The 14,453-nt window shown below is 37.9% G+C and overlaps 1 protein-coding gene across 7 annotated transcripts in view; it reads left to right on the top strand.

Moving 5' to 3' along the window:
• LOC100266555 (protein ALWAYS EARLY 2) overlaps positions 1–14,453 on the top strand; it is a 44,268-nt gene that overhangs the window by 12,999 nt on the left and 16,816 nt on the right. For 4 of the 7 annotated variants that reach the window (XM_059742843.1, XM_019225032.2, XM_019225030.2 and 1 more), the window contains exons 3-8: positions 2,345–2,443; positions 2,667–2,729; positions 5,270–5,347; positions 8,605–8,770; positions 13,711–13,973; positions 14,069–14,429. In XM_059742843.1, the coding sequence (XP_059598826.1) occupies positions 2,345–2,443; positions 2,667–2,729; positions 5,270–5,347; positions 8,605–8,770; positions 13,711–13,973; positions 14,069–14,429 (1,030 nt within the window). Of the gene's footprint in view, positions 1–2,344; positions 2,444–2,666; positions 2,730–5,269; positions 5,348–7,896; positions 8,771–12,967; positions 13,169–13,710; positions 13,974–14,068; positions 14,430–14,453 lie in introns of those variants that run through there. The other 3 variants (XM_019225031.2, XM_059742845.1, XM_059742844.1) reach the window with 3 other exon arrangements.

The raw sequence follows: 14,453 nt of genomic DNA, 5'->3' as shown, positions 1-14,453 counted from the left end.
ACTCAACTTTGGAGGAGTCTCCCCTCTTATAATCCGTTAAAGACTCTGCTACTACCATAGCAGTGGCTATGTCTTGAACGCCTTGGCGCCTTAATTCCTGCTCGGCCCACCCTTGCAGGTTATCCATGAAGTTGAATAGTAACTCCTTCTCAGTCATGTTAGGAATCTCAAGCATGAGCGAAGAGAAGTCCATGACATAGTCGCATATCAAGCCTGTGTGCTTGAGATGCCTTATGTTTTTCCTAGCTAGGTAAGCCACGTCCTCGGGGTAGAACTGCCTCTTGATCTCCCTCTTGAAGTCCCCCCACGTCTTTATGGTGCTAATGCCTTTTTCCATATCGGCGAACCTCCGACGCCACCATAGAGTAGCTGTGTCAGTAAGGTAGAGGGTTGTAGTTCTTACCTTAGTTGCCTCATCAGTCATTGCGATAGTCTCGAAGTATCGCTCCATATGCCATTAGAAGTTGTCCAACTCCCTGGCATCTCGCTTGCTACTAAACCCTTGTGGCTTTGGCACCTCCACCCTAGATGCCTCTTGGGTGGCCATGACTCGTGCCGACACAGCAGCTTTGTAGATGGCCAACTCCTGCCTAACCTCCTGGTCTTGGGACTCCATTTGAGTGGCCAAGGCCTCTATCCTTGACTCCATGCTAGCAAACATGCTCAAGACCTTTTCTTGGAAGGATACAAACTCCTCGTGTGACATTGGTTGAACCTGTGAGACTAGCACCCCCTCACGAAGGTCTTGGATTTGCTCCCTTAGATCCTCTAAGCCCTTCTCCATGCCTTGATCAAGTCCAACCCCTCCCGAGTGTCTGCCATGGCTAGCTCCACCTTAGCTAACCTTGCCTCCATGTTGGCAACGACATCACGAGATTTATCCTTTTTGCCCCTGCCTCGTGTAGCAGGCTCGGTCTCTCTCCCACGGGTTTGCTCACTAGTCTCATCCACGTTGGAGCCTGACATGCTTCCTTTACTATGCCCGCTTCATAGCCTTGCTCTGATACCACTTGTCACAGACTTAGGTGGTGTTTGTTTTTTTAGCTTTTTGCTAAAAACAATTTAGTTTTAGAATTTAGGTTGTTTGTTTTTCTACTTTTTCATGACTTATTATAAACTTTTTACTAAATAGAAAAAGCCAAAATATATAGCTTTTTCTAAATAGAAAAAATAACATGTTGATTTTTTTTACTTTTTAATACTTAATAGAAATAAAATACTACAAAAACAAACAACCTAATATTTAACACTATTAAGCATTAAGGTTCTATTTAGAATTAAGTAAAAAAACAAACACCACCTTAGTCTTTTCCTAAGCTCGTGCGGTACTTAGTCAAGTCAAGACACTTGATCTTGCTAAGTCAGCCTTACTCCCAATGCTTAGCTTGTTAGGCTAAGATGCTCACGGTTAGAATGCTTTAGAAGGCGTAGTAGGCGACTCTTAAAGAATGGAAGCTTTATTGCTCAAAGGAAGCTTTACAAGTGCTTTGAGAACTCACTTGCTTGGTTAGGAAGTGATTTTGGGTGGTGTCTTGGCCAAATGAGGGCCTCACCTATTTATAGGCACCAATGGAACTTTTTGGAACCTTGGAGGGTTCCTTACAACTCAAGAATAATCTAAAACATCCTACATAATTCTATGTACAAACCTATGTACAAAAATATACAAGAGATTCCTAGAATTCTCTAGAAAGCCTTGGACTCCTCTCATGCCTTCCACCATAGTGTAGAGATGCATGGACATCTCTAGGCTTCTCTAGAAACTTCCACACTCTTCTCACCAATGGCTTAGTGTAGATGGCTCCAAGAGTCTCCAGAAGCTTCCTGGGATCTATATAAACCCATGGGGAGACTCATTTGAAGCATCCTGTGACATAAGGCTCATGTTCCAAATGTCCATTCCCTAGGTCCTTTGTCTTAGATCTTTTGTTCTCCATTAATAATTGATCAATATTATAATACTTATAACTTTAAAGCAATTCCGTTGATTCCTTATAGATCTCCTCCCATGAGTTAATCCTTATCTATCCTTTTGAAGAGTTGCTTGGAAGTTGGTGAACATTGCGTGGTTTTGTTGCCTTCCTCTAAGGCCAAAGAAAGGTAGCATGCAGTTCAATTAAAGTGTCCTATCTTTGCTAACTTGCATCGCATTGACTCAAGGATGCAGTCGACCTTCACTCTTTGAAGTATGCGCAAGATCTTAATGTGGTCATCCTCTTTAAGTTTTCTAGACACATGCTGAGCTTTTCTTATTGTGAGTTATTCATAACAATTTTAATTTCTTTAAAAGCTTTACTCTGATCTGTCTCAATATGTTGGCTATCATGTCTTCTGTTCTGCACAGAAGAGGAAGTTGTCTGATATGTTAGGATCTCAATGGAGCAAGGAAGAGCTTGAGCATTTTTATGAAGCCTATAGGAAGTATGGGAAAGATTGGAAGAAGGTATGTCATTCTTTGCTATTTTGATTCACTTGTCACTGTTTGCTTTATTCTTTAAATGTCAGCTTTTATTCGATCTAATGAAAATTTATATGTAATTGGGGGATTCTTGCTTGTGATTTCATATTTATTATTTTGCCATTGTCAGTGAAATTTTTTGTTGTTACAAAATAATTTACTGTGCTTTTTGCAGCTTGTCTAGATTACTAATTTTGTAGATTTCCAGGTAGCTGGTGTAGTACGTAACAGATCTCTGGAAATGGTGGAGGCCCTTTACAATATGAATCGAGTATGCATTTTCCTTGAGCAGTAGCCTATCTGAGAAATGGATTCTCTGAATTTTCTTCATGATTTCTATAACTTTGGACACTTTGGTTTATGTATGAATATTTAGTTTAAAAGTTTTTTTTTAATGCAAGTTACAACTCTTATGCAACTGATTTTTATTTTTCTAGCGGCTTTTTTGCATTAAAATAGCTGGAAAAGTGATCAACACTGATAAAAAACGAGAAAAACTTATTTACTCTAAATCAATGGAATGCATAACTAAAAGTGGTTACAAATATGAATTCAAAAGCTTGGTGAGGGAGAATCCCCTACAAAAGAGATCAATTGATTGATTTTTCTGACTTTTCATTTTGCTAACATATTTGCCACATGGTTAGCTGTTCGAGGAAGCTTGTAAAAAGAACATTCCAACTCTATATTAATATAAAAAATTTGGCGCAACTATCCATCACACCTTCATGAGCTTCTCTTTTTATTTATCCAAGATAGGACTACTTAAAAATTCCTCTATACTAGAAGGTTAGATAAACCCTTAGCTTTAGCAAGCCTTAGGCCTTCCAACAAGGCAACCATCTCCACCTAGATAGCTAGACCACTCTAGCATTCTTAGAGAATGCTCTTACACTAATGTTCCATGATGATGCATAAGTGTTCCTCTAATTCCCAATTGTCCTGGTTTATCCAAGGAATATTCATCAAATTCAATTTGACATTGTCCGTTGATGGAAACATCCATATAAGGAGTATCCCCTCAATTAACCTAGTAGATTTAGTATTTCTTTAAGTTCAGTTGGGTGATTTCAACAAGTCTTTGTTCTGTTCAAGCCCTTGGGACCTAGAACAAGTGGTTTGGTGTGGGGTTGAGAGAGCTTCTAGGTTTGAGTCTCAGTGCAGACAAAAATAAAAAAGGAAAAAAAAGGTTATCCATAAAAAAAATTGTTCTGTTCAAAGTCATACATGAGTTTGGCTGGTCAAAGTTGCTTTCATATTAAAAATATTTCATGAAAAGAAAAAAATTATAATTAGGAGACAGCTAATGCTTTTGGATATTTTCCTGTGTTCATTAGGCTCATATTTAGAGATGTAGTCCAATTCTATGTTTAGAGGGTGTTATTTCAGGGGTAGGTTTGGCTGAGGGCCATGAACCAGACCAGTTTATGGTCAGTTCCCTTAAACAAGTGGAATTGTTTTTCTGGTTGTTAACACTGTAAATCTGTGTAGGGAACTGAATCCACTTGGTTTTTTTGGCTTTTATGAACATCTTTCTGTTTTTCTGGTTATTGAGGGGGTAACACATGAAAAGTGCCTGGACCAGAGGCGCAACAAAGTACACGTAGTCTATACATTTGATGCTGAACAACTGGCAAGTAGAAGAAAGATGAAAGAAACAAAAAATAGCCCCCTCATCCCCTCTCTTTTACTCAGAAGTAATCCAATCTACAAGGCCTATCATGGACATGGGATAATCATCTACATACAATTTAACCCATTCCAAAAGAGTATTCATAAATGAGAGTTTAATTGTTTGTTTTGTTTTTTCTAAATCTTCAAAGACCTTTCTATTACTTTCCATCCATTGCTTCCATAACAAGCACACTGGAGTTGCCCTCCAAGATTTTTTTCCGCTTCTTGCCAATGAAGGAACCATGCCAACTAAACAAAGTTTCTCTTATTATTGAATGCATCACCCAAATCACACCAAACAGAGAAAAAATCAACTGCCACAGGATACTAGCTATAGGGCAGTGGAGGAGTAAATGATTAGCTCCACCTTTTTATACATAACACATGTTTCACATACTCCAACCCCTTCTTTTAAGTTGATCAATTGATAAAATTTTGCCCCCTAATGCTTCCTAAGCAAAAAAATCCCCACTTTTAGGGAAACCCAGGGATTCCAAACACATTTTGCGGGGAAATGCTCACTTCTTCCTTAGACCAATGAATGGTAGAAAGATTTAACAGAGAACTTGCCACCCTTGAATTCCTTCCACTCCAAACTATGATCGTCTTCTCTCCTAACTAGGCAAGCTTGGAGTTTCTCGAAAAATTGTCACTCCTTCGAGCTCCCACTCCATTCATGAAACTGCCTAGAAAAGTGAGGGCTCCACTAGCCACTTTCCCCATTCTGCTCCCATACATCCACTGCCCATGCATCTTTGTTTGTGGCGAAAGAGAACAAAGACGGAAAAGATTCTTTCACAGATGAGTCACCACTCCATCTATCTTTCCAAACTTTGACCCTTCTTCCATTGCTAATAGAGAAGCAAACTCTGTCCTTGATGGAGTCCCACTCTTTTTTTTATCACATTTCACACACCCACTCCACAAATCAAAATTTGCTAAGATCTTTAGATATTTGATTTGCTTGAATGTATCATATTTTTCATTGTGGGGTATTGCATTTTGACAAACTCAAGAAATTTTTACCATCTTAGGTTTTCATACATTGATAATCTGATGTCCTTCCTTGACTTTATGATTTAACAAATTGTTTATTTCTTATAAAAAAAAATGATTTTGATTTGATTTGATATTCAGGCATACCTATCTCTGCCAGAGGGGACAGCTTCTGTGGTTGGCCTAATAGCAATGATGACAGATCACTACAATGTCCTGGTGAGTTTGTAGTTTTGATTTTAGCAGACATTTTGAATGCTCTTAAACGTATCTTGTTGTTTTTTAATATAGTTAATGATATTCTGGAAGCTGTTTCTCTTCTGATTTTTCGTCAAGAGTTGTTCCCTTATTCCTTCTCTTAGTATAAGAGAAATGAAAACTTTCTTTCTAAATTGCTACTAGTAAAATAGAGAGAAAAGTAAAGTCCTAAGATCATCTGAAAGTCAACTTTTAGGGTCATAGAGTGTAAAAGTAAAGGTTTAGGCTTTTATTTATTTATTTTATTTTTATGAAACCAACCCTTCATTGGAAAATGGATTTTAAATGTTGAAATTTTCATTATTTCTTACCCCTTATCTAATTCATTGTTGGTGAAGGTTCGAAAATTCCTTTTTGTTTTTTCAGAATACTGAGATGGATGGACACCCTTATTTCCACTATCTTCTTAAGTTTGAATATATATCTTCTTCCTAGAATTTTACTTGTTGCAGAAGTATTAATGGATGACCTATTCTCTCTCTCTCTTTCTTGCTCTCTTTCTCTCTCTTTCTTTCTCTCTTATTTGGGAATATTTCATTTGACTCCTTTAGAAGAGTGTTGCTGGATTTTGGTTAAATGAAATTTCTTCTATTCTAGCTCTTTTGTTGGCAACTCTTCCTCTTGTTTGGGAACCTTCTCTAGTCTAGGAGCATTTTCCACTTGGAACCGTAATTTTCATCGTAACCTTATTGATTTGGAGATGAGGACCTTGAAAGATTTATGTCTTCCCTCAATTGTGTGCATTTGTCTCCAATCATCCTAGATGCGTAATCTTAATTTTTATCATAACCTATTGGTTTTTATCCTCATGTTTTTCCTTAGTAAAATCCTTATATGTGGCTTTGTCCAATCTATCAGATTTATGTCCCTTTTCTATGGCCAAATTCGTATAGAAGTTTAAAGTCCCATCTAAGGTCAAAGCCTTTGCTTGGTTAGTGACATATAAAAAGGTAAATACCAATGACATGCTATAGTTGAGAAGACCTTACAAAGCCCTTAGCCTTAATTTGTGCATTCTATGTTCGAGGAATACATAAATAGTTTATCATCTTTTTTTACATGCTAGTGACTATGTGGCTATGGCACCATCTATTGAAGCAAGCTAAGTTGGACTTGGTTCCACTCATGAACATATGTGACATGATGACCATCTCATATATGGGTTTCAAGAGGTCCCTAAAAGGTAAGATCTTGTGGTAGATCGCTTGTCTCACATTAATGTGGATTGTTGGTGGGAGAGAAATGCTAGGGTCCTTAAGGATAAGTGGAGGATGCATAGATATTGTGGGATCTAATCCACTTCTATTCCTTTTTCTAGGCCTCTTGTACACTTGCTTTTAAAAACATTCCTCTCAATGTTGTTCAACTTGATTGATCCTTGGAGTGTAGAACAAAAGTGGCTGAATAATAACAAAAAGATTTTTGTGAGGGCTAGTGGAGAGGCTTTTGGATTTCTTTTTAGTCCAAACTGGTTGGCTTTATTGTGGTGGAGTTTAGCCATTTTTGATAAGCTTTTTGTAACTATGGTGGGGACTCCTCATCCTTCTCATGTACTTTTATTCATTTTTAATACAATTTTGTTTCCAATCACAAGAAAAAATAAGAGTGATAATCTTATCACTTTCCATTCAGCTATAAGTTATAAGGCGAAGGCCCCTCCAAATTCAAAGCTTGGTATGGCTAGTGCCTCACAAGAAGGTAATATCATTGACATACTTCATATTCGGAGGCCTTATGAGCTTTCAGTCCTTATAGATGTATCTTGTGTACGGCTTCTGGAGAATCCATTGATCATTTTTTCTTCCATGCCCTTTAGCTTATTGGCATTGGTGGAGACTTTTCTCATTCACTGGTATTTTTTGGCTGACCCCAAAGTAGATTTGCATTGTGTTTGTAATCTCTTATAATCTTTGGTTAAGAGGAAAGGATTGGGGATCTATGATGGTGTGTGGCATGACCTTCACCATAACAGGGTTGATGGTTGGACCAGAAGGATTTCTGTGAACAGGTTTTGGTTCAATAGCAGAAATATCAGATAAGATCTGATTCCTCACATCATTTTTGATGTCAATAACCATAGAGTTTCTTAATATTCCTTTTAGATTCATATCTTTGGATTACAAAGTTGCATTCTTAGAGAACCAGAGAAGAAGAATAAGTGTTTACTTTAGCCCTTTCCACCTTGGATTTCTTCAAGATAAATTTGATACTTACGGTTTTAGATGAGCATGTGAAAAGGTATTAGGAGATTTGAGACAGAAGGCGGTGAGGGTCTTCTCCAAACTGGATGGTATAAATTTTTCTGTCAATGCTTTAGCTCTTTGGGAAGGATTAGGCATGGCTATTAGCTGGGTATTATGGACCCCAAACAAGACCCTCATGTCGAAGGGGATTTGTCCATTGTTATTGCATAGGTTTCTTTGGGAGGTAGAGCTGTAACGGTCCATGATGGCTTGTTCATTGAACAAAGAGAATTCATGCTTTCTGACATGGTATCTTCTTTTATGCAGATAACTGGGTTGGTCAATCAGGTGGTTAGCAGTTTAGCTAAGAGGGGAGCTAGGTCTCTATAGATCCTTCTGGCAGATACTTGTTCTCCTTGAGTGCTTGAAGATTTAGCGTGGATACTTTGCAAATTTTGTTTCTTTTATTGGTCGCATGTGTTTTGACTTTAGAAGAATATCTCTTTGTTTGTTTCTTTCATTATATCTAATAAAGCTTTGTTTCTTATATGAAATAATGAACTGGTGCAGCATGTTACTTCCATTGAGATATAGGCATCTTCTAATCGATCTGGGACTTGTATGTTGTAACCTGATAAAGATACCGCATTTTGTATGCTATTCCTAATTATGCTTTTTCAAGTGAATGAGAGGTGGCTACGTGTTTCATTTATGTACTGTGACCTCTGCTTACAATTGCTTTTACTAAGCTGCTTCTAGCTACATTTTAACAGTTCTTTAATTTGAATTTGACATAATATTCTTGTTAAAATCTAGAATCATTATTAGTGGGCCTTCAAACTGCACCATCTTTAGACATAAGTGATTTTGATCTAAATCTATTGTCAGTGTCCATATCTTGTAGGTTTTTATTTTTTACTTTTTCTTCCAAGTTTGGTTCGGCATGAGAATATTCCTAGGTGAATCACTATTCTGTTTACTCCCTTGGAATGGATTCAGTTTTGCTCCTTAATTCTATGGATTGTAAACTGTCAGGGAGGTGGCGACAACGAGAGCAATGATGTTTCAGGTACACCTCGAAAAACTCAGAAGCCTGTGCGGGGAAAAGTTCATCTTAGCATCTCAAAAGAAGAGCTTTTGCAGCCTCCATCAGTTGCAAATGATGGATGCCTATCATTATTGAAGAGGAGTCTCTCAGATGGTAACAGACTCTGCTTTTAAGTATAGCTCATGGGGACGTCTTGTTGGTGTTTTTTTCTTTTCTGAATTCTTTTTTTTTTGGTTGTTATATTTTCTGTATTTTTATGATACATTTTAGTTATTGTAGTTTTTCCTCGCTCTTTTGTCTTACTAAGAAAGGAAGTACTATTATAGATAAAAGGGAAAAAAGTTGCACATAAGCAGGAACTAACATGGTGCCAATAAAGGAAAATGAAAAGGTTCTCATTATTTTGTTTTTGCTTCTTTTTTCTTTTTCAAATACCACTCCAAAAGGAAAATTGGAAAGCAGAGGAGCAAACAGAGGCCAAATTTTGTGTTTAAGAGGTGGGACAAGCAAGAAAAGGGAGCAAGGGAAATTAGTATCTTCTTTAAATTATGGCAGTCAAAACTCAGTCTGGTGATAAGAGGGAGGGCTTGTTGGTTGGTTCATTGTCTTGGTGAATTAACACAGCTGCTAAGGTCCCAAAGGTCAGAGTTGGTTTGCCTTGAATAAACTAAGCAGGTTGTTTGCTTATCCTTTAGGATAGCAAGGTTTTGGATTTAGTTAGAACTAAGGAAGGTTTTTTCTCTTCGCCTTGTAGATTTAATTTTGAAGATGGTTTTCATTTGGTGTTTATGGGGACTTATGGCCCTATGTTGGACGTAAAGTGTGGGAAGAGGAGAATGGGGGAAGTTATGGGAGGATCCTTGTGCCAAAGCTTTTGCTTTTACAAGGTCCTGCAGAAGCACTACACTCTCAACCTCAATAGCAAAACCATGACCTGCAAGATTAGAGTATGCTTTGATTATTGAACCTTGATGATCTCTAATCACACCGCCTATCCAAAGTTGCCTTAGGGTGCCCAAAGCATGTCCATCAAAGTTTAATTTAACTACTCCCTTAATTGGCGCTAGCTATACTTGTGAAGTCTTTCTAACCAGCCTCTTTGACTTGCAAACAAGCCACCGGTCTAACAATATAAGGCTCAAGGGAATGCCTTTGAAGTCCTTGCTAGTATAAACAAAAAGAGAGGAAGAAGAGTAAAATAAATCCTAAATTGCATCTAATGTCCTCCTAGTATGTTCAAAGATTCTCACATTTCTTTCCTGCCAAATTAGGCACATCATACTAAGGCTTACAAGTTACAATATCCCATAGAACCTTTCCTTTTGATTGATTTCCAAAGGCTTTAAAGGAAATAGTCAACATCTTTATTGAGTTGAAAGGATTTTTATTTTTTATTTATTTATTTATTTATTTTATTCAACCTGATTTTTCCACCACATAAAACTCTAATTTATAGAGTTACAAGATAGTAAAACAGAAGCCAGAGAGAACCTCTTGGCTGACCTGAAATCTAGGAAGAGAAAATAAATTTAAAAATGAACAACCTCATCAAATAAGATAGTTGCCTAACAAAAAAATCTAATTTAATCTTTTATTAAATAATAAAAATTTAAACTAACTAAAAAACATAATCTTTTGACATTCTCCTTCAAGTTGGTGAATGATATCTATCATTCCTAACTTGTCTACCAAATTTTCAAAACTTTGTCTAGACAGTCCTTTGGTGAGTATATCTCCTTTTTGTTGTGTGGTTGGTACATAAGTCATGCAAATCAATCCTTTTTCATCTTTTCCTTGATGAAATGCTTACATACCTCTACATGCTTCGTGCGGTCATGGTGAATTGGGTTGTGGGCGATGCTAATCGTAGCTTTGTTATCACAAAAAAAGCTTCATAGATTTCATACTTAGTATCTTGAGTTTTTCCAACAATCTTTGAAGCCAAATAAGCTCACATGTTCCTTGTGCTAGTGCTCTATATTCAGCTTTTGCACTACTCTGGGCTACAACATTTTGCTTTTTGCTCCTCCATGTGACTAGGTTTCCCCGTACAAAAGTGCAGTATCTTGTTGTTGACTTTCTATCATCAACAAAACCTGCCCAATCTACATCTGCATAAGCCTCCACATCCCCCTTCTCATTTTTTTTCCAAATAATAGCCCTTTTCTAGGTGTAGTCTTTAGGTATCTCAATATTCTATGCACATTGTCCAGATGTTCTTGAAACAGGTCATGCATATACTAACTAACTAAACTTATTGCAAAAGTTATGTCAAGTCTTGTGTGAGCAAGGTATATTAGTTTTCCAATCAGTCTCTGGTATCTCCCCCTATCTATGGAATTATCTGCCTTCATTCTTAGCTTACCATTCCATTCTATAGGTGTCTTAGATGGTTTGCAACCAAGCATGCCTATTTCCTTCAATAAGTCAACTGGGAGCTGGTGTTAATAGAAGAGTTGCTTATTTTGCTAAGGGACTTCAGGATATCCTCAGAGGAGGACTCAGTGTTATGGAAAGGAGGGGGTCTTGATATTTTTCGGATTCGGGAGGCTTATAATCTGCTGGCAGCCCCCAATCCCCTCATCTTTCCAAAAAAGAGCATTTTGGGAGGACAAGGTCCCAACCAAAGTTGCTTTCTTTGCGTGGGAGGCTACTTGGGAAAAAATCCTCACGTTGGATAGGCTGCAAAAGCGAGGGTGGCGACTCCCTAATCGTTGTTTTTTGTGTGGTTGTGAAGAGGAAAATGTAAATCACATTCTTTTACACTGTACAGTGGTCGGGGCCCTTTGGGAGATCATCTTTGCCTTATTTGGGGTTTAGTGGGTGTTTCCAGAGACAGTCAAAGAGGTGTTATTTTGTTGGAGGGGCCCTTTTGTGGGTAAAAAGAGAAAAAAGATTTGGAATTCCATTCCGTTGTGTATTTTTTGGACGGTTTGGAATGAAAGAAATAGGTTAGTTTTTAGAGGGGGCTCTTTGGCTATTCAGACACTCAAGAATTCTTTTGTATGTAGTTTGTGGAGTTAGGCTAAGGTGTATATGGGAGAGGAGTCCTCTTCGCTTTTAGGCTTCTTGGAGTGGTTAGCGGCTCCCTAAGGTCTGGTGAGGTGTTTCTGTTTTTGCGCTTTTGGCCTAGTGGTTGCTTTGTATACTCCCTATATGCGTTGTGGCCTTCCGGCCTTTTTAAATATATTTTGCGCTCATTTATAAAAAAAAAAGTCAATTATGCATTTCTTCTAAGATATAGAAATCCCTTTTTTTGTTCTAGCCATTTCCATGCCCAAGAAGTACTGCAATTGACCTAGATCCTTGATCTCAAATTCTTGTGCTAAAAGTCCTTTTAGTCGTGCTAATTCCTCCAAGTCATCTTCCGTAAGGATAATATCATCTACATACACTAATAGAATAGCCACTTTCCCATTTTGAGAGTGCTTGAAGAATAATGTATGATCTGTCTAGCCCTGGTTGTACCCATATTTCTTTACAGACTTTGTGAAGCGATCAAACCAAACTCTTGGTGATTGCTTCAGCCCATAGAGAGATTTCTTCAACCTACATACTTTTCCACTTTCATTACCCCCATCAAATCCCAAGGCTAAGTCCATATGCACTTCCTCATCAAGTTCCCCATTAAGGAAAGCATTCTTCACGTCCATCTAATGAAGTGGCCAATTGAGGTTTGCAGCTAGTGATAACAGTACTCTAACGGTGTTGAGCTTAGCAACTAGAGCGAATGTCCCATTGTAATCCACACCAAAGGTTTGGGTAAAACTTTTGGCCACTAGTCGAGCCTTGTATCTTTTTATATTACCATCCGATTTATACCTGATGGTGAACGCCCATTTGCAGCCCACTGGGTGTTTCCCTTTTGGTTGCTCCACAATATCCCAAGTATCATTCTTTTTTAAGGCTTGCATCTCTTCCATCACTGCAACTTTCCACCAGGGAATTTTTAGAGCTTCATGAATGCTTGTAGGCACTTATACATCTGTAATTTTTTCACTTAGAGGCCAATATGATGAAGATAGGTTGCTGTAGGACAGTTGCATATCGGATGCTTCATGCATGATCTGATACTTTTCTTGACTGCAATTGACATGTCCAAATCATTTTGTTGTTGTAATATGTCTTCTTGTTGACTGCTCGGGAATCCTGAGACTCCTTCACATTTGGGATTTGTTTCCGGTTCAGTCAATTGGCTGTGCTTGTGGAGTGTGACAGTAGGTACTTCTTGAGGAGCCTGATGCTTTGCCTTTCACGAAGAAACACGGAGCTCAGGTTGGTGATTAAGCCTAGGCAGATCTCCTCCTGTTTCCAAATCTGTTTTTGTATTTTCCATAATTGTTAGTGGCATAATTGACTCAGGTGGAGATTTGGACAGATTTGATGACTCTGTTGAGACTGGAAGAGGAATAGTTATTGGAACAGGTTCAAATTCATGAAAAGGCAAGCATGAAGGCCCATTATTATGGATTGATGGACCCCGAATTTTCCATTCAGTGTAACTAAATGGTTTCTGTTTAGTTATGATTCTGGTAGTTACCAACATAGGTGGTAAGCTAGATTTTTGCCTTTCTTTGGGGTTTAGAGCATATCACATTTAACATAAATCTTTTAGTAACCATGCCCAAGAAAAGATGCTTTGATTTCTTTTTGGGTTCAATATTTCTCCAAATGGTTCAATAGAGGAAGCCAGACGAGTTCTTAGGTTTGATAGTGATCGTTCCAAAAGGGACATCAGCTGGGAATTTCTGTTCATATTACAAATGGTATTCAGGAATCAGATTCAGATTGGTATGAGATAACAAAATTCAGTACCTCAATCAACTGGGATGCTTCTTTGATGCTGTGTGTACACCTGGTGATTGAAGTTTCTAAAGAAACTCAATGCTGACTCAGTGAAATGGCTGTCTTTGAAATGTTGCTTTATGTTTCTTTTCTGCAGTGTTTAATTATGCAATTTGAGCATAAGAACTGCAACTGTAGCTTGAATATTTCCCATAAAGTGCCAGTGATCTAATGCTAAATTCCTTTTCAATGCCATGTTTAAAAATAGGTTTGAATTTAACTGTTGGCTAACTATGAATTGATATTAGGTATTCGTCCACATGCTGTTAGGAAAAGGACACCTCGCTTCCCGGTTTCATGTTCATATAAAAAAGGCAATGAGGAAAGTTATTTTTCTTTGAATAAAGTAAGCCTGAGATCAGATATGGATACGACTGATGATGAGGTTGCACACGTGGCAGCATTAACACTAACGGAGGCTTCACTGAGAGAGGGCTCTCATGCTTCTCAAGCCCCATTCAGAAGAACAGAGCACATGAAGGCATCACCTGTTCAGAGCAGGGAAAGAATGGTAGTCATTCACATATTCTGTCATTGCAATTGTTGTTTTATTATAAATTCCCATAATATTGTTTATCTGACTTATTTTCTGTTCATGTAATTTAGCCTTTGCAGATGGTCCAGACCAAGATTCATGGTATTGTGACGGATGAAGACTATTTTGAAGGTAATTTAGAAAGCAGGGGAGCTGAGAATGGAGATTACGCTGGAGATACATGCTCCTTGATGGATTCGGAATGTGTTGGTACAGTAGTTCTTCAAGAGGGGAAGAAGTTTTGTGATAATGAGAAAGTTGAAGAAATTGGAAACAATCAGTTTGATGATTGTAGGGAAGCATGTAGTGACACTGAAGGACACAATATGAATCCTGTGAAGAGAAAAATTGATACTGAGGTGACAAATGCTAAAATTGAGCCCAGCTCTCCATGTGGTCAAAGGAAGAGGAGCAAAAAACTTTTCTTTGGAGGTATGGATGTTATCAGATTTCACT

The sequence above is a fragment of the Vitis vinifera genome, chromosome 14 (genome assembly GCF_030704535.1).
Source record: "Vitis vinifera cultivar Pinot Noir 40024 chromosome 14, ASM3070453v1".
NCBI lineage: Eukaryota > Viridiplantae > Streptophyta > Magnoliopsida > Vitales > Vitaceae > Vitis > Vitis vinifera.
This window is presented reverse-complemented; position numbering and strand designations above follow the sequence as displayed.